This window comes from Silurus meridionalis, chromosome 22 (genome assembly GCF_014805685.1).
Source record: "Silurus meridionalis isolate SWU-2019-XX chromosome 22, ASM1480568v1, whole genome shotgun sequence".
In the NCBI taxonomy this organism is placed as follows: Eukaryota; Metazoa; Chordata; class Actinopteri; order Siluriformes; family Siluridae; genus Silurus; species Silurus meridionalis.
The window spans coordinates 11,691,340-11,713,932 of NC_060905.1; the positions used below are offsets into that span (position 1 = coordinate 11,691,340).

General features: G+C 40.5%; 1 protein-coding gene across 3 annotated transcripts in view; it reads left to right on the forward strand.

The window, feature by feature from the left end:
* trioa (trio Rho guanine nucleotide exchange factor a) overlaps nucleotides 1-22,593 on the forward strand; it is a 106,639-nt gene that overhangs the window by 59,728 nt on the left and 24,318 nt on the right. For all 3 annotated transcript variants that reach the window (XM_046835447.1, XM_046835449.1, XM_046835448.1), the window contains exons 6-18: nucleotides 2,259-2,807; nucleotides 3,315-3,437; nucleotides 6,437-6,628; nucleotides 8,756-8,887; nucleotides 9,033-9,263; nucleotides 11,309-11,431; nucleotides 12,473-12,664; nucleotides 12,827-12,996; nucleotides 16,972-17,146; nucleotides 18,287-18,482; nucleotides 19,732-19,898; nucleotides 19,986-20,105; nucleotides 21,238-21,429. In XM_046835447.1, coding sequence (XP_046691403.1) covers nucleotides 2,259-2,807; nucleotides 3,315-3,437; nucleotides 6,437-6,628; nucleotides 8,756-8,887; nucleotides 9,033-9,263; nucleotides 11,309-11,431; nucleotides 12,473-12,664; nucleotides 12,827-12,996; nucleotides 16,972-17,146; nucleotides 18,287-18,482; nucleotides 19,732-19,898; nucleotides 19,986-20,105; nucleotides 21,238-21,429 — 2,562 coding nt within the window. The remainder of the gene's footprint in view (nucleotides 1-2,258; nucleotides 2,808-3,314; nucleotides 3,438-6,436; nucleotides 6,629-8,755; nucleotides 8,888-9,032; nucleotides 9,264-11,308; nucleotides 11,432-12,472; nucleotides 12,665-12,826; nucleotides 12,997-16,971; nucleotides 17,147-18,286; nucleotides 18,483-19,731; nucleotides 19,899-19,985; nucleotides 20,106-21,237; nucleotides 21,430-22,593) is intronic.

Genomic DNA, 22,593 nt, shown 5'->3' on the forward strand with positions numbered 1-22,593 from the left:
AGTCAGGCTGTAGTGTGTTTTGTGTGATGATGTACATGGTGTATAATAGTCAGGCTGTAGTGTGTGTTGTGTGATGGTGTACAGGGTGTATAATAGTCAGGCTGTAGTGTGTGTTGTGTGATGATGATGTACAGGGTGTATAAAAGTCAGGCTGTAGTGTGTGTTGTGTGATGTACAGGGTGTATAATAGTCAGGCTGTAGTGTGTGTTGTGTGATGATGATGTACAGGGTGTATAATAGTCAGGCTGTAGTGTGTGTTGTGTGATGTACAGGGTGTATAATAGTCAGGCTGTAGTGTGTGTTGTGTGATGATGTACATGCTGTACAATGCAGTGTGTGTATAGTATTTGGGATTTTCCTGAACTGAAATTTTTTTTGTTTGTTTCCAGCAATTTTTCAGTCTAATCAGCAGTAAAAGTGTAAATGAAAGGGGCATCATTGAGATTGTGGTTCAGGAGCTTCACAGGCATTTTAACAACCGCTATCTGACTTTAAACTGATCTGATCTGACTCATGTCTGTTTTCTTGACATTCACTTTGTGAGGAAGTCACATCTCTAGGCAGACTGGCCATTTTTACCACTGTGTGTGTTAAACCGGCTCTTTCCACACCAAGCTAATAATCAGTTACATTTCTGTGTCATTTTGCTGAAATGCATTATATGGACAAATGTTTGTGGACACCTGACCATAAGATTCATATGCTTTTTTTTTGGCTGTCCCATTCCTCCTTAAATCCCATTAGTGATTATAATAACCTCCATTTGTCTGGGAACATGATTTGGAGTGTGCTTGTGGAGTCAGCAATCCAATTCATCCCAGTGGTGTTCAGTAAGGTTGGAGCTCTACAGCAGACCAGTTCAGATCTTCCACCCCAACCCATGTAAATCATATCTTTATTATGCAGGGGCATAGTCATGCCAGAACAAGTTTGGGGTCTCCAAGTTTAAGTGAAGGGAACATTTCAATTAACTTCATCTAAAGATATCTTGTACAATTGTGTTTACAACATTGTGGTAGTGGTTTGGTGAAGAACCACATAAGGCTGGTCATCTTGTCCAAATACTTTTGTCCATATATTGGATAAAGTTGAGGTGTTTGGAAGATGGAAAAACCCTAAACCCAAGTTTTTCCAGAGCATTATACATACTATAATTGTAGTGTAGTGCATTGATTTATTCATTATACAGTGTACTGTTCAAGACCTAAGCAACAGTTACACTCCAGCCTGATTTTCTACACCACTCAGACCTCAGTTTAGGTGTGTGTTTATGACGTGAAGCGCAGAACTGTATTTAATTTAACCCAATATAAGAGCCAAACAGCTCACTGTTGCCTTTTTCACACAGCCGTGATGAAGCCCACTCGCTTTTGTCAGTCCATCTGCTCTCGCTCTCTCTCTCTCTCTCGCTCTCTCTTTCTGTCTTTCTGTCTTTCCACCACTTTTTACGTGGCTGTGCCGAACAGCCTGCATTTTCCCAAATGGCTCAGAATAGACATCTGTGAGCATGGAAATGAAAGTTAGATTGGACACGCTTGTCTCTCATTTTCTAACGTGTTTTTAGCGGAAGCAGCGTTTTACCAGAGCAAAACAGATTAGCCGCACGATTCCGATTTTACACTCACAGCCATTTGCTTTCATACGCCTTTCTTTTTTAGCACACAATTCAGAGATTTGGAGCTTGATATGTGATTTACATGAGTTCAAAAAGTAGGCAGTGATTAAGTGATGAGTACAAAAGCAGCTAACAACATGAGAGAAAATATAGAATAGAATCATACAGTCGGCTGCAAAGCATTTGGGCTAAACCCCTCAGCGTTTTCTTATACAAGCATTTAAAGTGCACAGATATAGCTGTACGTTTCTGTGTATTTCACAAACTAAGAAGATACTCACTCTTACTCTTAGTGTGCCACACGTTTGTTAGTTATTTGTATCTGGATTGTGCAGAGTTCTAGCCTGAGGCTTCACCGCTCGACTGAGACGGAGTTGTTTCTAGCTGGTCTGGTCTCATGGCTATTCCTGAGTGGCCAGGTTCAATTAGATTTATGCCTTCTGTTAAAAATAACTACCCCATCTTACTGGTCATTAACTCAGTCTGGAGGGACACTGCTGGGTCACATGGGAGCACATGAAGCTGCTAGTGTGTGGATTATTTTTGTTTTTTCTCTTTTGGTCCATCATTCTCTCCTGGTGATCAGTTTTTGTCTCATTGTTTTCACCTTGCTTAATTCTCTTCGGATATTTTCTTCTCTCAGACCACCATGGTGTCGCTGGAGGGCTTGTCCAAGGTGGTGGACCCTTCCCAACTCACAGCCGATTTTGAGGGCAGCCTGGATTACAACCACGAGGAGTGGATCGAGATCCGCGTGGCCTTCGAGGAGTTCACGGGCAATGCGCGGCACTTGTTGGCACGCCTCGAAGAGATGCAGGCCACGGTCACGCGCAAGGACTTCCCCCAGGAGCTGGAGGGCGCGAGGCGCATGATCGACGAGCACGCGGCCCTTAAGAAGAAGGTCATGAAGGCTCCCGTGGAGGAGGTGGACGCAGAGGGCCAGCGGCTGCTGCAGCGCATCCAAAGCAGCGAGAGCTACGCCAACCGCCCAGTGCCCTCTGTGCCCGGTCAGAGAGAGGCCCCGGGTCAGGGCCAACCCAACGCCGACACCCAGGGACTGGTACCGCGTATCACAGCTCTGCTGGAGCAGCTGCACAGCACACGCCACAACCTGCACCAGGCCTGGCATGTGCGCAAGCTGCAGCTCGACCAGTGCTTCCAGCTGCGGCTCTTCGAGCAGGACGCAGAGAAGGTGAGGTGTTCATCAAAACCGAGGTGTTGAATGCTGTAAGGCACTGGTTTATAATTAGTGCATCATTATAATGCAGTGTTTGTGGAAGTGTCATGTCTGTGATTCTGCAAGCCTCCATCTCTGGCAGAATGTGGTTGAAATGTTTTTTTCCCTTCTAAGTATGTCCAAAAAGGGATTATATTCAGGATCCAGGCCGAATTCGGCAGAATCTTAATTTGCCGTCTCAAATAGCGGTTGTTTTTGTGCTCTGTCGCTAATAGAGCATTGTGAATGATGCAAGTAGTGGGTGGAGGATTTTTCATGTTGCTAAGACACCAGGATTTTTTTTTCTCCTTCTCCTGAGAATCAGGTCATTCTTAAGCATCCTATTTTTATCCAGATCACCTTCCTGAACCAGCGAGCCCACAAACACACACAATCTCTGCATAACCAAGCAGCGTCGCAACACCAGCACATGTCTAACCTTTGTTTCAGCTGAAATCAATGTTTGTTTGTGTGTGTTTGTAGATGTTTGACTGGATCATGCACAACAAAGGCCTGTTTCTGGCAGGTTACACTGAGATTGGCAACAATCACTCACATGCCATGGATCTTCAGACTCAGCACAATCACTTTGCCATGAATTGTATGGTAAGAGAACAGCAACACAACGTGATACTACACAAATGTCACGCCGACAGGGTTATTGTGATCAGCAGATACAGCATACGCCTAGAATGACGCATGAGCCTTTGCGTCAAATTTTCATTGTTTACACATGCTTATGTTTTGTTTGTTTTCTTAAGATAGATCTTGTGTAGCCTCTGGAGCCTTGAGATCACGAATTTAATCTTTCCTCAACCAAGTAGATTATATCGATCCAGATTTTAATACTTAGTAGATTTGATTAATCACTATTTCAGTAATGTAAATGCTTTAGCAAATCAAACTGAACTAAACATTACCTCCGACATTTCCGTAGCGTTATACTATTGTGTGTGCATGTGCGTGTGAAGGGAACTGGTGGCTTAGTGGTTAAGACATTGGACTTTGGTTCTGAAGATCATGAGTTCATATCCCAGCCAGGCACCAAGCTGCCACTCCTGGGCCCCTGAAAAAAGCCCTTAACCCCATTTCTGCTCATTTGTATGAATGAGATGAATGTAAGTCACTCTGGAGAAGGGCATCTGCCAAATGCCGTAAATGTAAATAAATGTAAGAGTGTGTGTGTGTGTGTGTGTGTGTGTGTGTGTGTGTGTGTGGATGTATAGTGTATCACCTTCCTACACAGCTCATTGATGGCTAAGAAAAAGTCCCAAGGCCACATGTGCTTTCTTGAACAAAATGTATTGAATTTTAATCAAATACATTCATTTATTTATGTAAATAAATATGAAACGTCTGGTTTTCTCCATGGTGTTGTCGTCCCTGACCCAGTGAACTAGCATGAGGAAGTGTTTTTGATGCATTGCTCTGAACAAGTCCGTTGCGAATTGCTGCGAATGCAATACAAATAAACGATTAAACCTCAACAATATATTCCATATTTAACATTCGCAGTGATCTGTGTAATTTGCATTAGTCTTTTAAATGTGTACATGCAAACACGCTTGGGTGCACAACTAGGATATGATTTCGTGTATGATCTCTTTTGGAAAAGCTCATTTGAATGCTTTACTATAAAAATCTGTTCGTGTCCAACATAAATGAGGCCTATTGTCCACAGTGTGGTCTTTTTCTGCAGCAGTGCTACAGCCTTTTCGCATGTTTGCCACTTGTATCTGCTTTGTAAGTGGTTTAGTCTAGAATGAGCTCTCAGTGTTAGGAATGATTACTCAGGGACCCTTTGGAGCACTCACTCTAACACTTTTTTTTTTTTTTTTTTTTTTTTTGTCATTTATACCTCCCCCAGTGAGTTCACAGAGGTTCCAGCTCTTAAAATGCTGTTGAACAAGCGCTGCCTGTAAGCTGGCACTGAGCCAGTACTGCCTCAATGCAGAAGGCCCACTGCACATTTATGTGTAAAATAATACCCAACTTTCCCTCCTATTACGAATTCCCTGCGTCTGTGAGATCGCCATCGGCAACAGTTTTGATCTAGTTCTTCTTAAAGAAGGGCGAATCTGTCGAGCTGAAACTCGCTTGTAACCGAATGCTCAATTCTGTCGATAAACGTTTAAAGCTGACTTTGTTTTTTTCTGATTCAAAACAGCACTCGCAAAGCTCAAAGTCTTAGGAGGGTAAAGTCTCCCATCTCGCAGGACTCTTTGTACATTTACACGTTTATCGATACGTCAGAACAATTCGCCAAATTTGTGTACAAAAACGAGTGTATTTCATTTGAGGGAACGAGCTGTACAAGTGTGTGGTGATCAGCCATGGACTACAGCAGAGATGTCAATATTTTTGTTTTAGCTGTAGCTTGAGCAATCTTATTTTGGTTTATTTCACATTTTTGAACTCTTACTGTAGAAATACAAAAGCATTTGAAAAGCAAAACTCTTCAGCACACTGGACTTTGTGGTTTTAGTTTCCTAACAAAATAATAATAATGTATAAATTGGGATTGTTTCTAGCTGCTGTAAGAAAAGTGCTAACAGGTTGCTAACATGCCACAATGACGTTCTACACCTCATTCTTACTGTAAATGGTTAAAAAGCCTGACAATTAGAAATAAATAATTATAATAATAGTTGTGATATTGCAAATAATTAAATTATAAGAGGAAAAAACCCTGGAATGTTGTTTTATAAGAAAATAACAGGCGAGTAACATATCGCACCACCCCATCGTGGGTTATTTTCCACTAGCGGTGTTTAAAATAGCCGAGTAACACCCTGACATTAGGATTTTTGTGGTATTCTGCCATATGTTAGAAATATCGACACTTCTGACTACAAATACAGTAAAGTCCACTTTTATGCACCTATTAAAATGACTCTCGTCGCGTATCTTCGGATTCAATAGAAGAGTAATGCTGCGTTTGGCACGGGTGATGCGTCACACGTCTAATGCTCGAGTAACCTGAACGCTGTTGTTTGTGTGAAAGGCGTCCCGCATGCTTTCCCAGACTCAAAGCCTGATTCGAGGAGCTCCTGTAGTATATGTGCCGATCATTTCATGCTTTTGAGACAGGAACTGGAAGAAGTTGGGAATCAGCATTCAAATTCAATTCCATTCAGACACGATTGATTCTGCAGATATTTTAATGCAGATTTGCTCCGGCAAAACGAGAACTTTCTCATTACGCCGACTGGAATGATAGAATGCGTTGTCAGGAGCATGCTAGAGAAAAGCACTGGGAGGTTCTCAGCACTCCGCCTTTTTACTGTTGCCCGTCTGAAATATGATTTATAGATCTATGGCAGATTAATCAGATTAAACGTTCTCCTTTGAATTATAACAAGTAAGTTACAGGTTCGCTTGGGCGCCTGCCAGCTATCGACACACTCACATTAGTTTTTATATATTGAATTAAATCCATAGCAAAGGTGTAAAGGTTGTTTGAAGCGAATATGAATGTGCTCCAGCAAGCGTTTTTATAGATGCACTCTTTCTTTCAGTCTGTTTAAAAATACGGTCATGTTTTTTTTTTTTTTTTTTTTTAATTAACACTTGGCTTTGTTCTTCTCTCCCTCCTTCTTGTTTAGAATGTGTATGTGAACATTAACCGCATTATGTCTGTGGGGAACCGGCTGCTGGAGGCCGGCCACTATGCGTCGCAGCAGATCAAACAGATCTCAAGCCAGCTTGAGCAGGAGTGGAAGGCCTTCGCTGCAGCTCTAGACGAGAGGAGCACGTTGCTGGAAATGTCCGCTACGTTCCATCAGAAATGCGACCAGGTGAGAAAGAGCCGAGTGGAGGAACGGTGTTTGTGAGAAGTGTGTCTGATCACTAAAAACATGTTGAAAGATTTCTGCAGTGAGCTTAGTGTTAAAGACAGAGGGCTATCAGTCAGAGCGGAGCCCTAAGTCAGTTCAGATCCCAGCAATCAGTGACCCAGATGTTTCCGATCTCACCTGCAGGTCATATAAAAACAATTAAATTACCTGGAGGAATAAAGCTAAGCCCAGGGTTCTGTTAGGAGGAACCCAGTCTGCTGTAAAGCTTAAGACATAACATTTTAAATGTATAAAAATGAACGCTGTCTCACTCCGTTTTAAAATGCGTGCAGGTTTACACAAGATTCAAGAGTTTTCAGAGAATAAGGAATAGCAGAAAAGAACAAGGAGTTCTTTAAGAATAAAGGTGTGGCTGGCGACGTTGACGTTAACTCTCGTCGTCAAAAGTGCAATAAAAGCGTTGGCTGTAATGTAATACGAGCACTTCAGCAAAACACCCCAAACATAGTCAAATATAAATCTCCAGAAAGCCAGCAGCCGTGCTCACATTTCTCCTCCGTCACAGTCGGCCTCACCCACTGCAGGTGCGCTGTGTACACTACTGTCTTCCTTATTCATTAATAACTGCATGGAAACACCAGTGCCACCTCGGTAATAAAGATTTAATACAAAGTCTGGTAGAAGAAGGATACATCGCTAAGTAGAATTGATTCCCTACACACTGTGCAGCATCCATATCAGAAAAATAGCGATTAATATTTTTTTACATTTATTGCATCATCAGTTACGGTACTAATGATGTGATTTATTAAGTTTGTTAATGTTTATATATACATTCAGCCTGTGATGTGTCCGAGAGGTTTTCTGTTCTTACACACACACACATGTAAAACTATGAATTAACACGTGGAATTATATACATAACAAAAAAGTGTGAAACAACTGAAAATGTCATATTGTAGGTTCTTCAAAGTAGCCACTTTTTGCTTTGATTACTGCTTTGCACACTCTTGGCATTCTCTTGATGAGCTTCAAGAGGTAGTCACCTGAAATGGTCTACAATTTTCATAGTCATGAAAATAAAGAAAACTCTTTGAATGAGAAGGTGTGTCCAAACTTTTGGTCTGTACAGTGTATATATACAGTATATTTTTTATATATATATATATATATATATATATATATATATATATATATATATATATATATATATATATAATATATATAATAAGTTACAGGTTTTGCTCTGATTATTAGAAAGCACTGATATTCCAAAAAATCCAATACCTCCCCACTGAAGTAACAATAGAATATGCTTTGCCTTAAAGCCAGAATTGCGGTCATAGTGGTAGTTATAGAAAAGAAATCAGCAAACAGACATTGATTGACCGAACAGATTTGAGCATTGCTATTAAATCTTCAAATACATTTAACTAAATAATATTTCTGAAACTCTGTGTGTCTATACTGTGTGTATAAGACTGTACTATAGCAGGGGCAGAGGTTGCCCTATTGTGGGTTTTTTGTGCTCATCTGGTGGAAATTTCCTCTCGTTACTGGTGCCTTTTCATGCAGCAACAGAAATTGCCCTCTTTTTTCCAGAGCTTTCTTTCCTGTCAGTTTCACCCCATCTAGCATTCTCTGTGTCAGTGCACACCAGTCCGGATTCAGTCCCTCTCATGCATGTATTCTGTTTCAGCTTCAGAATCAGTCGTCATCTTTCCTCAGGCGAGGGGAAGAATAGATGGTCAGCGGTCACTATAAAAATTTGATCACACGTCAATAGTGAAGCTAGCTCATGTTCTAGTCCCAGTATTTCTCCATTATTACTGTCCTTCTGCCGCATTTCTTTCCTCTTCTTTTATTGGTTCCATAGGGACAGGAAGTGTGGAGAAATGAAATTGTAAGGCACGAAAATCTAATTATGCTGTTCTAGTGTTAGTGCTGAGCAAATAGTAAATTAAAATACATATATTAATGATGCTTAACGTTCTCTTTAATAGTTAAAAATAGAACGATGTTAAATATGTGTAAATATTAGTAGGACTGGGCTGAAGTGCGTGTTTAATGGGCGATAACAGTAGGAGGAGGAGAACTTCATATCTTGCGGGTGTCTTATGCCTACAGTACATGAGTAATGTGGACCCGTGGTGTAAGGCGTGTGGGGAAGTGGATTTGCCCTCTGAACTCCAGGACCTAGAAGACGCAATCCATCATCACCAGGGCTTGTACGAGCACATCACCACTGCCTATTCAGAGGTACAGTACTGTGTGTGTGCGTGTGTAAGAGAAAATAGTACGATTGTATTTGCATATTGCATATTGATCAATAGATCTGAATTAGCCACAGCTAATTATCCAATAAAATAAAGCTTTTGTTTTGTTTGCTGTTTGCCTGACGAAGGTGAGTCAAGATGGCAAAGCCTTATTGGACAAACTTCAGCGACCCCTGACCCCTGGCGGCGCAGATTCGCTGACAGCCTCGGCTAATTACTCAAAAGCTGTGCACCATGTACTGGACATCATTCACGAGGTGCTGCATCACCAGAGACAGCTGGAAAACATCTGGCAACATCGCAAAGTGCGTCTGCACCAGCGCCTGCAGCTGTGTGTATTTCAGCAGGATGTCCAGCAGGTAATACACACATAATATATATATATGTGTGTGTGTGTGTGTGTGTGTGTGTGTGTGTGTGTGTGTGTGTGTGTGTGTGTGAGTATTACTTAAACGGTATTACTTTAAGGTACATTTAATACAGATTCATATGTGCGTGTGTATATATATATATCGCACATATGTATCTGTATTAAATGTACCTTAAATTAATACTGTTTAAGTAATACTCTGATCAACATGTACATGGACAAATGTCAATTCTTTATGCATATTTTTGTTTATTATTAATGAAACCAAACTCAAGATCAAGCATTAAGACAAAATACTCTTGTGGATGTTTGATAGTAATTATATTAAATTACGTAAATCATCAGGACCCCAAACTAAACTTGCTATGTTTCCACACGGACGGTTTTAATTGCCGGCTGTGTGCATCATGTTGTATTTTGGTGCTTGACTTGAGACTTGCCGCATCAGTGGAAAAAGATTGGAGTTGCGTTTATTTTTATATATCTGAGTAAAGTAAAAAAAAAAAAAAAAAACACTCGGTGGAGTTTAAGCATGTCTTAAATAAATGTGTTGCATAGAAGGTTCAATTTCGCCACTTATATATTAATTAATTTATTTTTATTAAAATAGTCCAAAAGAAATGCCGACTGGATTATTTATTAATTCTGACAGCCATTATTATATATATATGTATATATGTGTACGTATGTATGTATGTATATATGTATGTATGTATATGTATGTGTATATATATATATATATATATGTGTGTGTGTGTGTGTGTGTGTGTGCATGTGTGTGTGTGTGTGTGTGTAATATATATATATACACACACACACACACATGCACACACACACCACAGTATAATGTATCCGCCACACTATTAGATGTAATTATATGGAATAAAAAGTTTTGCCCTGTCATTTAGAATAAAAATGTTTTATCAGTTGCTGATGCCACCACAAGTTTTTTTGTAAGAACAGACCCTGTTTTGTTGTAGTATTTATTAGTAATAGATCATTTTACGTCTATATTTTAGGGCTGATTTGGCACGATTAAACAGTACAAACACACTAATTTTTTTTTATTATTATTATTTACTATGTGAGCAATGCAATTTTTTATTTTTCTTTCTTTCTTTTTTTTTTGTTTATTGAAAACCTATAGCAGTTCAGCCTGACTGCATGCAAACCCCAGAGAGTTTGTACACAGGGGAGTGGGCTGAGTGGGGATTTAAAGAGCATTATGGGAGTGATGGAAGGACGAAGGCAGAAAGGAAGATGGATTTGAATAAATAATTAAAAGCAAAGCCTCCAGGTTGCAGGATGATGCTCGCTAATTTGCTGATGTAATGTTGCAAAGTGAATGTCTCAGCTCTACTTCTCTGAGCACTGTTCAGCCTCTGGGAGCATTTCCCTCTGTTCTCCTGCAGACCTGAGAGAGTAGCTGGCTTTATAAAAAGCACATGTCTGTTTGGGCAGGCTATGGCCTAATGTGTAATTACTGCCGATGCCATGTCTTTCATCAAGACAGAAAAACACCACCGCAGCATGTTGGCCAGAACAACTATAGATTTATTTTCATGTCCACATAACAGAAATAAACACATAATTAGACCGTAGGATTGTCCGCCTTTAGTTCGGTCTCGGTGTGTGTGCGCACAGCGCAGTCTCAGTATTCGCGAGCTCCATAGATGAACACGTGCTCGAGTCGACGCGTTGTGCGTGTGAGGCTTCGGGTGCTCGAGAAATGCGCTATCGCTCTCAGCGCTTTATAGAGCGGGATAGTGTTGCTATGGAAACTCGAGTTCTCTGCAGCCTTCAGGTGCAGTGCATTAGAAGAGTGACAGAGAGACAGAGGAACAGAGAGGGAACACATCACCTTTTCAGGGCACATTTCACTTTTCTATGCTGCCGTCGTGCTGCACCGTCATTAGTGCAAGTTGTTTGACAGGACCGCTCTCACATCTGTCTCACACAAGTAAAAGGTAAAAAAAACCCAAAAAAAAAACCGTCATGTTTTAATTGTGTGTGTGTGTGTGCACCCTTGTGCAGGTGCTGGATTGGATTGAGAACCATGGTGAGGCGTTCCTCAGTAAGCACACAGGAGTGGGGAAGTCTCTCCATCGCGCCAGAGCACTGCAGAAACGCCATGAGGACTTTGAAGAAGTGGCACAGGTGTGCACCTCCCTCCCTCGTTCTCTTCCTTCTCTCATTCTCTCATTTCACTTCATTTCTTTTCTTCTGCCCCTGCTTTTTCCTTTTCAGTAGCTTGTTTTATTTTATTTTGTTATAAAGCAAATGATATCGGATTCGCACAAATTTCACCACATTCCCCCCTCCGCAGTTCTCAAATTACTCTAATTACTTAGACTTGAAATTTCATCTTGAAAGTCTAATGAGCTAAAAGCTGTGGAATTGTATGGAAATGCTTTCTGCACAGTAAAGTGTAAAAGAGTTATACAGTAATTACCTGTTCCTTTTGCTCTGTGCGATCAGACCCACACAGCGTGTTAACACACGGTTGTTCTTTCCTTTAAAAAAACCAACCTGTCCCGCTAATAAGGCCAGTTCTGCAGCGCTAGTATTAAATATACATTTGCAACATTCAACATTATTAGTAAGCTTTGTTTAAAATTCTTTTTGTATCGACAGGGACATGTCAGTTATTGTGTATTATACTGATAAAACTGTTATCGACAGATTTGTGTTGATCAGATAGATAGCATTGTTTTTGTAAATAAATATGGATATGGAGTAGTTACACAGAGTAGAAAGATGGAGACAGACATAGAGCAAAGAATAGATATATATAATCCCATTAATCATATAGATACATCATGTAATATATTGTATAGAATAGAAATAACATATTGGTACAGCAGATATATAAAGCAGCATAATAGGGATGGATGGATGGATGGATGGATGGAAAGACAGACAGATGGATGGATGGATGGATGGATTTTATACCCATTTCATACATTTAGGATAGATTGATAGAATCGATTGAGAGAGAGAGAGAGAGAGAGAGAGTTTGAGTATTGAATAGATGGACATTAGGCTGAAAAGTGTTGCTTAAGGAAACCTTTATGAGTGCAGTAAATATTAAATAGCATGTGTTCAGTATGATAGATTTTTTTTGTGTGTGTGTGTGTGTGTGTGTGTGTGTGTGTGTTCGTGTTCGTGTTCGTGTTCGTGTTCATGTGCATGGCTCAGAACACATACACCAACGCAGATAAGCTCCTGGAGGCGGCGGAGCAGTTGGCTCAGACGGGCGAGTGTGACCCAGAGGAGATCTACCAGGCCGCCCACCAGCTGGAGGACCGCATCCAGGACTTTGTGAGGCGGGTAGAGCAGCGTAAGGTCCTGCTCGACATGTCCGTCGCCTTCCACACCCACGTGAAAGAGGTGCTTCAGCGCTTCTCTTTTTTCTTTCTGTTTGCTACATGTTATTCTCCAACACGGTGAGATTAAGCAGCATTAAAGTGCTCCTGGAATAGAGCGAGGTCAAATGTCGTGCTGTAGCTTTGAGGCATGTGCTGTGTGTGTGTGTGTGTGTGTGTGCTGTAGCTATGGACATGGCTGGAAGAGCTACAGAAAGAGCTTCTGGATGATGTGTATGCTGAGTCGGTGGAGGCGGTGCAAGATCTTATCAAGCGCTTCGGCCAGCAGCAGCAAACCACGCTGCAGGTTACAGTCAACGTCATCAAAGAGGGCGAGGATCTCATTCAGCAGCTCAGGTATCATACACACCTGCATCACCTGTAGCATTCATCTTTAGGCTTGCGATTCTGTTATACATCAATAAATATATATTTTTTAAAAGTATCATTTAAGATTTGTGCGTAAATCCACCCAAATCACTTTCTATAGGTTTATACACATCATGATTTTGAACTCGTAAAACATTTTCTATGGGATTTAAAAAAAAAAAAATATGGCCAAGTGCTAGCTGTGCTTAGCATTTCTGTTACCATGGTTACCCCCAGGAAAAGTGCAAGCAGTTTTTTGCCTGCTCTATGAAAAGCTGTGCTGAGAGGGAATTCTGACCTTTACAGACAGGCAGAGGAAAGAGAAAGACAACAATTTTGCTGTCTGCATCTGAAAGACTCTTAAAGCTCTAGAGTTTCTGCATTTAAATCAAGCAAATGTGCTAACTGGACACTATTCCCAGTTCCTATAAGCACCGTAAATCAGCTCAAGCCTGGTTAATGTCAATAAATAGTCGAATAGCTTTTATTCTCAATCCTCCATATCATACAGTGATGCAGTATGGGATTTTCTCTGTAACACCAAGCTGGAGCAAACTGTAACAGGAAGTAAAATCCTGATCATCCACCAGTTAATTTGGACTTCGTTTTACCTCTTCTACACTGGTGCTAGCAAAATCTATTTGTCAGAGTCATACTGTAATGTACAGTATGTGCAGTGTGCTGCGGCAGAGAAACGTGCCGTCTTGAGTTCTAGCAGGTTTGAATGCTTATGTAAGAGAGAGAGAGAGAGAGAGAGAGAGTGTAAGCGAGAACGATAGAAAGAGAAGCTTGTTTCAGGTCCTCTGCAGCCCTCAGGCAGGCAGTGCTCTCTGTTTCTTTGTCAGCTGGCTTACACTGCTCCTGCAGAGCTTTATCCACGTCACTCACACCCTCACAAACACCACACACCCAGCCCGCAGCACAGCAGCACAGCCGAGCCTGACTTCATTTTGATTATATTGTTAAAGCTCAATCTACACCAGAACTAATGAGTCAGTGGGATGATGTGTATGTCGGATATACCTGCAACATTTCATGCAGATTTAACTTTATGTAAGAAGCACTAAATTTAGCAGGCAAGAATGAGGACATTTTCACACTCTGTGTATCGCGAGGATGCCTTTAGTCCTCTGTTGTTATTATTTGTAGTACTGGAATATGTAAAAAAAAAAAAAAAAAGGTGCACGCTGCACAACATTTTAAATTGAATACACTTTACCACATAATGTAACAATGGCCTTTCATGTCAGATTGGGCACTTTTTCTGGGTTGGATTTGGACACTATTATGTAATGGATCTCTGGTGTTTGCTCATAAAATGTGATCCTGTCCTAAAGATGATAAAGGCCGGTCATTAAGATGATAACTCACCATAAAGACGTGGGCATTTAGCTGTTGTTAGCGCTGCAGATTGTAGCGCTCGTTAATTAGCAACTTGGATGTGTCCTGAGATTAAAGGTGCACTCAACAATTTGTATCTTTTAAAAAAAAAAAAAACCCTGCACTATTGCTTTTAACATGAAAAAGTAGAAAGAAAAAAAATATATATATAATAAATATATATATAATTTTTTTTTTTAAGTAGACAAAAACTCTGATCTCTTTAGCCGACATCTCAGGTGTGGTAGAGAAACTGGCGTTCACCACGGACCTGCAACCTCTCTTTCCTGCGCTAGCACATTTTCTAGCGGAGGGAAAAGAGAGCTTTCGGGAACGAAAGACGAGTAGAAATAGCTTTCTAAAATTATTGGTACAGATAAGTTATGTAATTAATTTATTATTTTTATTTATTTATTTATTTTTACATTTTTTGCTATAGAGATTGACAGGCTAGGTCGATTAATTTTTTTTTAATTATTTTATTTGTTTTGGTCCAGCATAACAGATTTTAAAGCACTATCCAGCCCTTTTCCACTCTTCCTTCCCATGAGCTCACAGATGCCCATAATTTACTGTAGTCATTGTATTTAAGAGTATGGCATCAATCCCAGTCAGAGAGCACGACCAGTCGCTCGGCTCCCGGCCACAAATTACTGCAGCATCATTTCATTTGGTTTTAAATCTGTTTTTAAATTTGTTTTGAATCTTTCAAAATAATAGATTGTACCTTTAATATGAACAATCGAAAGAGACTAAAACATACACAACCACATATATGTTTGCACTACAGATAATGTGGGAGGAGAGAGAATATGGATAATGTGGAGTCTGAGGGAGTACGAGGTGGTTAGAACATCAGGGTCATTGGTGATGTCATCCTCTCTCAGAAACACACTTACACCCTTATACTCCTGGCAGTGTGTTATACAGTCCTGGTTGCATAATGGCTGCTTTAATAATTGTCAGCTAATTATGTAGAGAAGTACTTCAGCCACCCATGCACAGTGGTGCAAAAAAAAAAAAAAAAAAAAAAAAAGCCTCGCCACTCACCGTCTCGCATGCCGGCGTACGCACCACACAGTCACACTCACTGGTGTGTGGCTGCAGGTTTTTGTAGCTTGTTTTCAAAATACAATGCAAACATCAACCCCACAAGTCAGTGCTTTATTTGATTCTCTGAAGTCCTATAGAATGAAGGAGTAAAATATTGTCATCCATGACATTCAGTGTTCTGTTTATATTCAGTGCCTGTCTTATGAAACTGCGCAACCTGGAGTCACTGTTTCATTTCACACATTGTTAATGGCACTGGATTGAATTTAGATTTGTGTTAATCCTGTGTTCTGTGGCCTCCACGGTTAATCTGGTTTACTTTCATTATATGATTATTAGTATATTACTTTTTTTTTTAATTGTCTTCAATGTTTATATTATTCCACTTTATGAGTAAATTTGACCTGTGATTATGACTGATAAAGTATATGAGAAAAGGTCTACACACCCCTTAAATAAAAAAAATATATAAAACTAATCCAAGATGTAAGATCTAGGGCTTGGTGGTCAGAGGTTACCTGTTTGCAGAACTATCTGCCAAATACTGGTCACTTCCTGCATGTGCCAACAATCTCCCCTATTCTTAACTTAGCAAACACTGTAATAGTACTATTTTCAAGCACAATTAATAAAAGCACTTCACACCCAAAGAACACGGTACTCATGCTGAAGCATGGTGGTGGCAGCATCAAGCGACTGATCCACTTCTGTTTAGAGGGACTCATGTATAGCTCCCAGTCTCTCCCACACTTGCTAAATCTCATTGAAAAAGTCAAAATGACCCTCACAATTTGTTAGATCTGGAAAATTAATTAATTATCTCTTTATATCTCTTTGTATCTACTGTATATATTTCAGGAAATAATTATTTTGATTTATTGCTCCTAGTTTTCATTGTGGCCTGAAACAGGGATTATCGTAGCAGTGTTGTAAATAATGAAGTGGCTTTAGTAAAAGTAGAAATAATGTGCTTTTTGTGGAAATAAATAACACACTGCTTAATATGAATGAAGTGGAAGTTCACTGGGATTAGTTCTGTTTGGCTGCTAATTAAATGTCCTGTGGTTTTGTGAGGTAATTTTCAGCAAAGTGGATTTTTGCACTCATGTAATTATAAATAGTTTCATATTATAGCTCTGTGATTTTTCTTTTGCTTATGTCGGTCTCCTTCCCTCACAATACCAGTTTAACCACTCTTCTTGTACAGCTTGGAAAACAAGCTCAGTAAACCATAAGTGTGGGTTCTCAGTTTTCCCACGGTTACACTTTACTGTAGAAGTTGCACAAAAAGTCACACAGAAAAGCAATTTAATTGTGTGTTTGGACTGTTAAACTCATTATTTTACCTCAGTAATGTTTTCCAGTTAAATTGAATGAGAAAGTGACCTGTTAAAGTGCGTCAATGCCCAGAGAAACCAGAAGGAGAAACAGATCATGTGGTCAAAACCATTGAGGAGCGAACAGTAGGTGATTATATCGAATCGTTGTGAAATGACATCTCGACATCTCGTGTGTGTGTTTTTCCTACAGAGATTCGGCCATTTCGAGCAATAAGGCCCCACACAACAGCTCCATAAACCACATTGAGAGTGTGCTGCAGCAGCTGGATGAGGCCCAGGCTCAGATGGAGGAGCTCTTCCAGGAGAGGAAGATCAAACTGGAGCTCTTCCTTCAGCTCAGGATCTTTGAGCGTGACGCCATTGATGTGAGTCATGCTATGCCACCTACATTCTGTGTGTGTGCAGAAAATGCAAAAATGCGTACATTGGAACAGACAAATAAAAGGAATTTAGGAAGATTTTCCTAATAAAGAAGGATGAGCAGGCAGGGTGAAATGCACTGGTGGAACAAGAACACACACACACGCACGCACACATACACACACGCAGCCAGTGTGAACTGTGTTTGATAATAGCCATGACGATCAGATTTATTTTTGTATTTCCTACAGATTTTTCCTGTTTTGCCGATGTCTTTCCACCCTATTAATGTAAATAGAACAGGTTTCTTTATCCCACAGTCACAGAACAGCTCTACGTCGAAATCTCTAACCGCGCCGACATGAGCATGTTGTGCCAGCCGCAGTGTTTTTGATGCCAGATGCTACCACACACTCTTAATCTGCAGTCCCACAATGCCACCTGGCAACACGGAGTCGCTCTGATCCGTGCACTTCAGCTAGAGTCTGTTAAAGCTCCGTTTCCATTGGAGGAACAGACTTGACCACTGACCAAACCAGATTCCTGTTGCACTCAGATTAACCTCACAGTCACAGAAAACTCCGTCCAAAAAAGCAAAGGGAAAATTAATCCGGAAATGGAAACCTGTGTGTGTGTGTGTTTGCTTTAGTTGAAACGAAGCCCAGCAGCTGTAGTTGTGCGCTCCCTGCTGTCCCATTTCCAATTAACCAGCAATTAATGAGCTGCAGCTTTCACAAGCTAAAAACGAGCTGTAGCCAACAGAGATTGTTCAGAGAGCTCATGCACACAGTGTGCCTGCAGTGTGTAAAGGTCAGGACGAGGTCAGCACCGGTACATGCTGCTGCACGGAAAGAAGACGCTTCAGATTTAGGGCTGAAGAAACCATTCCGCATGTGTCAGTTACCGGGCGTGTGTTTTCTGTGCTATGTTACTGTAAGCAGAACTGCTTCTATACTGAGCGAAACTGCCCGGATTTGACATATTGCTGTTTTGTCTCCTATATTTTGAACTTTTGTATATATTCAAACTTGACATAACAAACACGAAAACATATATGTGGCATGGCGCAAGATGTGCTCGATACCAGAGGTTTATCAGAATGAATGATTGAAAGTTTCACTCATTACCTTTCCTGTGCTCTACAGATCATCTCGGATCTGGACTCTTGGAACGAGGAGCTGTCGCAGCAGATGAGCGACTTTGACACCGAAGACCTGACGCTGGCTGAGCAGAGACTGCAGCACCATGCCGACAAAGCGCTCACCATGAACAACCTCACGTTCGACGTCATTCATCAGGGACAGGAGCTGCTGCAGTACGTCAATGAAGTTCAGGCGTCTGGTAAGACTCATTGTTCACATACACATCCTTCGTACACACTCGCATATGATGTCTATATTTACCTGCACATGCATGTCGTAAACATGGTCATTTCAGCCGGCCTGTTCTTCCTCACTCTCACTTCTAGTGTACATTTAGACGTCATCACAGATCAGTGTGCAGGCACAATGTTGCAGTCTCTGCTAGGGTCATTCTGTCCTTCCTTAGTCATTTGCAGTATCGCCATGCAATGGTTCAGGCTAGTTTCATCATCTCTATCCTTATCCAGAGCAGTACTTGTCAAGGTCCCAAAATTAGACCAAACTGCTCTTTTATATTGTGTGTGGAGTTAAATACGTTTTATTTATTTATTTATTTTTTTTTTTTTGCAGTACCACAAATCCTGTTTTTTAAAGCTGTAGTCAGGCTTGTTAAGATATCAGTCATAAATTCCTGATCTGCTGACAAGTAGATCTATTAAAGGTTAACAAAATTAGATCATGCCTTAAAAAATGAAAAAAATAAAAATAAAAAAAAAATATATATATTTAAATATGTCCAGCTTCATGAATTTCTCTTAAAAGGAGAAAATCCTGACAATTCTGAATTTCGAGGAAGTGAATGAATGGAGGATGGAAGGAATGAAGACATTTGTTAAAGTCTGCTAAAATAAGTAGTATCTGGTATATGCTAATTGGGAGATAATACAGATATAATATACATTACACGTTAACCGATTAATAAATTTTACCAATTAATCGGCACTGATAGGCTATTGCCTCTAGTGGCGAATTACTGAGGCCATTACTGAAACATTTTTTTTGTGGTATTAGTCAAAATATCCATAGCAAATTTTCAAGAGAGATTCTGTTCAAGCATATATGATGTCATGCCAAATGTGGTTACACATGCAGCTTTAGCTACCTCCTGATTTGAGGCTTTGGTCATTTTCTTTCTGCCGTGAACGATGAAGTGGTGACAGCACGCACACACGCACGCGCACACACACACACACACACACGCACACAGATAAAAGTGTGGCTTTCTAAACTTTATCTCACTGTCACTGGCATCATTGATTTGCTACATCAAAAGACCACATGCAGACACCGGCATTTCCACAAATTCTCCGCTGTCCCAACTCCTGTGTTGAGGATGCTTATCGAATCGCCCTCGTCACTCCTCTTCGAGCAGAGTCGTCTCTGAGCTTTATCTTTGCTGACTTTGTAGATTTCGTTCTTCCTCTGAATCAGCCTCTGTCTGTGTGTAGGTGTGGAGTTGCTGTGCGATCGCGATGTGGACATGGCTACACGTGTTCAGGATCTTCTGGAGTTCCTGCATGAGAAGCAACAGGAGCTGGATGTGGCCGCAGAGCAGCACCGCCGCCACCTGGAACAGTGCGTGCAGCTACGCCACCTACAGGCTGAGGTCAAACAGGTAACACGGGTATTAATTTAATTACAATTATTTTAACTGCTGAAATATGTAGATATAAGAAATATCTAATGTGTGTGTGTGTCTCAGGTGTTGGGCTGGATCCGCAATGGTGAGTCCATGCTGAATGCTGGTCTGATCACAGCCAGTTCTCTGCAGGAGGCCGAGCAACTGCAGAGAGAGCATGAGCAGTTCCAGCATGCTATCGAGGTACATTTATCTCTCTCTACCACTTTCCAGTCCTTCTCCTCATTAGTGCCTTCTTTACTGACTCTGCAGCCTCTTGAGAGGTTTTGTTGCTTCTGTGGTAGAAAAAGCCTAAAGTGGAAGAATACATACCTAATAACAGCATAATAACGGCAGTCTGCAGTCCTCTTTATTTTCATCATTTAGATGCAACTCTTACTCATTTAATCCATTTGATCAAAAACCCTTCATCAGACTCATTCCCTTGCATAGGAGTGGAAGCCTGCCAAGATTTTTCAGTTCTTTTTCTTCTCCAAATCTGCGGCTAGAAATTGTAACAACTTGAGGAGACAAAACAGCCTGTCACAATTGTTTCTTCATTTCTATGAGATCTCAGTTTCTATTCTTGTTGCCTTTAGTTGTGATGGAACTCTTTATAAATGACCTGTAGGCTGTTTTTCAGCTGTCATTCTTGTAATTAATCTTATTCAGAATCAGACTGATGGAATTAACTGGTTAATCAAATTTATCTTATTTTCTCTTCGCTTGACTGTCATTGGCCTTTAAGTTGTTTATTCATTATTGTCTCCTTTTCACCAGTCAGGTTTTCTAGCGTTATTATTAAGAATTTTTTTTTTGTTTATTCTGTTACATCATGATTCCGTCTTAAAGGTTTTTTTTTTTTTTTTTTTTTTTTAATAAAAAAAATGTAATAATAAAACCAGACATAAATTTGTTGTTGTGGGTAGTAAATCATTTTAAACAGGTCTTAATTTTCTGATGCCTATGTTACACCATGTCTGTTAGTTTTCTTGGTCGCTGGTCCCAATATAATTTTCTGCATTACGACTACAAATGAGACCAACATGCAGCAGCCAATCAGCACCTCTGTCATTGATGTGAATCTCTCTTGGATCGTACCACAGATGTAAAACGGATTATATTTTTCAGCTATTGGGAAGTGCAAGTTTATACTTGGAAAAAAAATTAATTTATGGCTCGGTTAAGGCAGAGTTAAGGTTCTTTTTCTTTTTATGTGATATAGGTCTTATATTTAATTCTTAAAGGTTTTAAAAAGGTTTTAAATTTGACGATGAAAGCTGCAGAAACCTTGGACATGTAATTTATGTAACGGGGTCTGTTTGTCTGGGAGCAGAAAACCCATCAGAGCGCTCTGCAGGTGCAGCAGAAGGCAGAGGGGATGCTGCAGGCCAATCACTACGACATGGACATGATCCGTGACTGTGCTGAGAATGTGGCTTCTCACTGGCAGCAGCTCATGCTTAAGATGGAGGACCGTCTCAAACTTGTCAATGCATCTGTCGCCTTCTACAAGACCTCGGAACAGGTGAGAGCCAGGGGTCAGAGAGAATTACTTCTGTGCATGTAAAAAAAAAAACAACAACAAAGAGACGCTACATGACACCATTTAAAAGACACTGAGTTCTGTTCCCAGCTGGAACAACAGCAGGATCTCTTTTCTTTAAAGGATCTTTAAGGGCATGGATCAGGGTGGGGCACTGAGCGATATTGTGGCTCTAATCATTTGTTGTATGTTTTAAGGGTGTTAAAAGTGCAAATCTATATCAATCTTAGTAAAAGAAAACAAATAAGTTGCCACAAGTGCATGTCTAAACCCGCAGACGATATTTGTTATTGTGCTGAAGCATGCAGCGGGTCATTATGTATGGTGCAATGCAATCGTTAGTTTCGGCGTAAGCTGAACCTCCGGTACTGCTTTGACTTTCCGTGAAGTCGTGTACTGACAGCCCAGACAGCAAAAGAACACAATTTGGTGGAATAAGCAGACACAACTCAGAAAGCACACCGCGTTTTACTTATTAGCATGTTTTTAACAAGTCATTTTAACATTGCAGAAAAAAGCGTCTGCTACCGTCTCTGCAGCGTGTAAGTGCTCTTCTCTTCTCAGACTGAGCTGGTTAGATTTACAGTGTGTTTATGAAGTGGAATGTAGCTATGCACAAAACATAATCAAATGACATCCAATTTTCGGGAGAAAAGAACACCAGTAGAAAGGATGTAGATGCCTTCTGGCTGTCTAGTGCCATGTTTATTAAACTGGCTCTTTATTCAATTCTCCTACTCAGTCTCTGCAGGCAAAGTTGACCGAGTAAAAACATTTCAACACGGTGTTGGTTAAAATATACAGTACAGGTAGTTCCCCAACTTACGAGGTAGATGTGTTACAATGACCTTATGGTGGCTCGAAAATGTTGTTGAGACATGGCCTAGCCTACCCAGGGGTCTTAAAGAACGGTGATCAGTATGAGGTTGTATACTGTCATTTGTTCGTAATTTAACAAATTACTGGACACAATGTAGCAAAAAAGAGCCATTTTTAGTACCATACTATATAAACTGTACAATATATATGTACACTATATTGCCAAAAGTTTGCGGACACCTGGTCATAAGTCTGGTGTGTGCTTTTTGAGCATTGCATTCCTCATTTATTCCCAATTCGCTCTTATAATTCCCTCCGCTCCTCTGG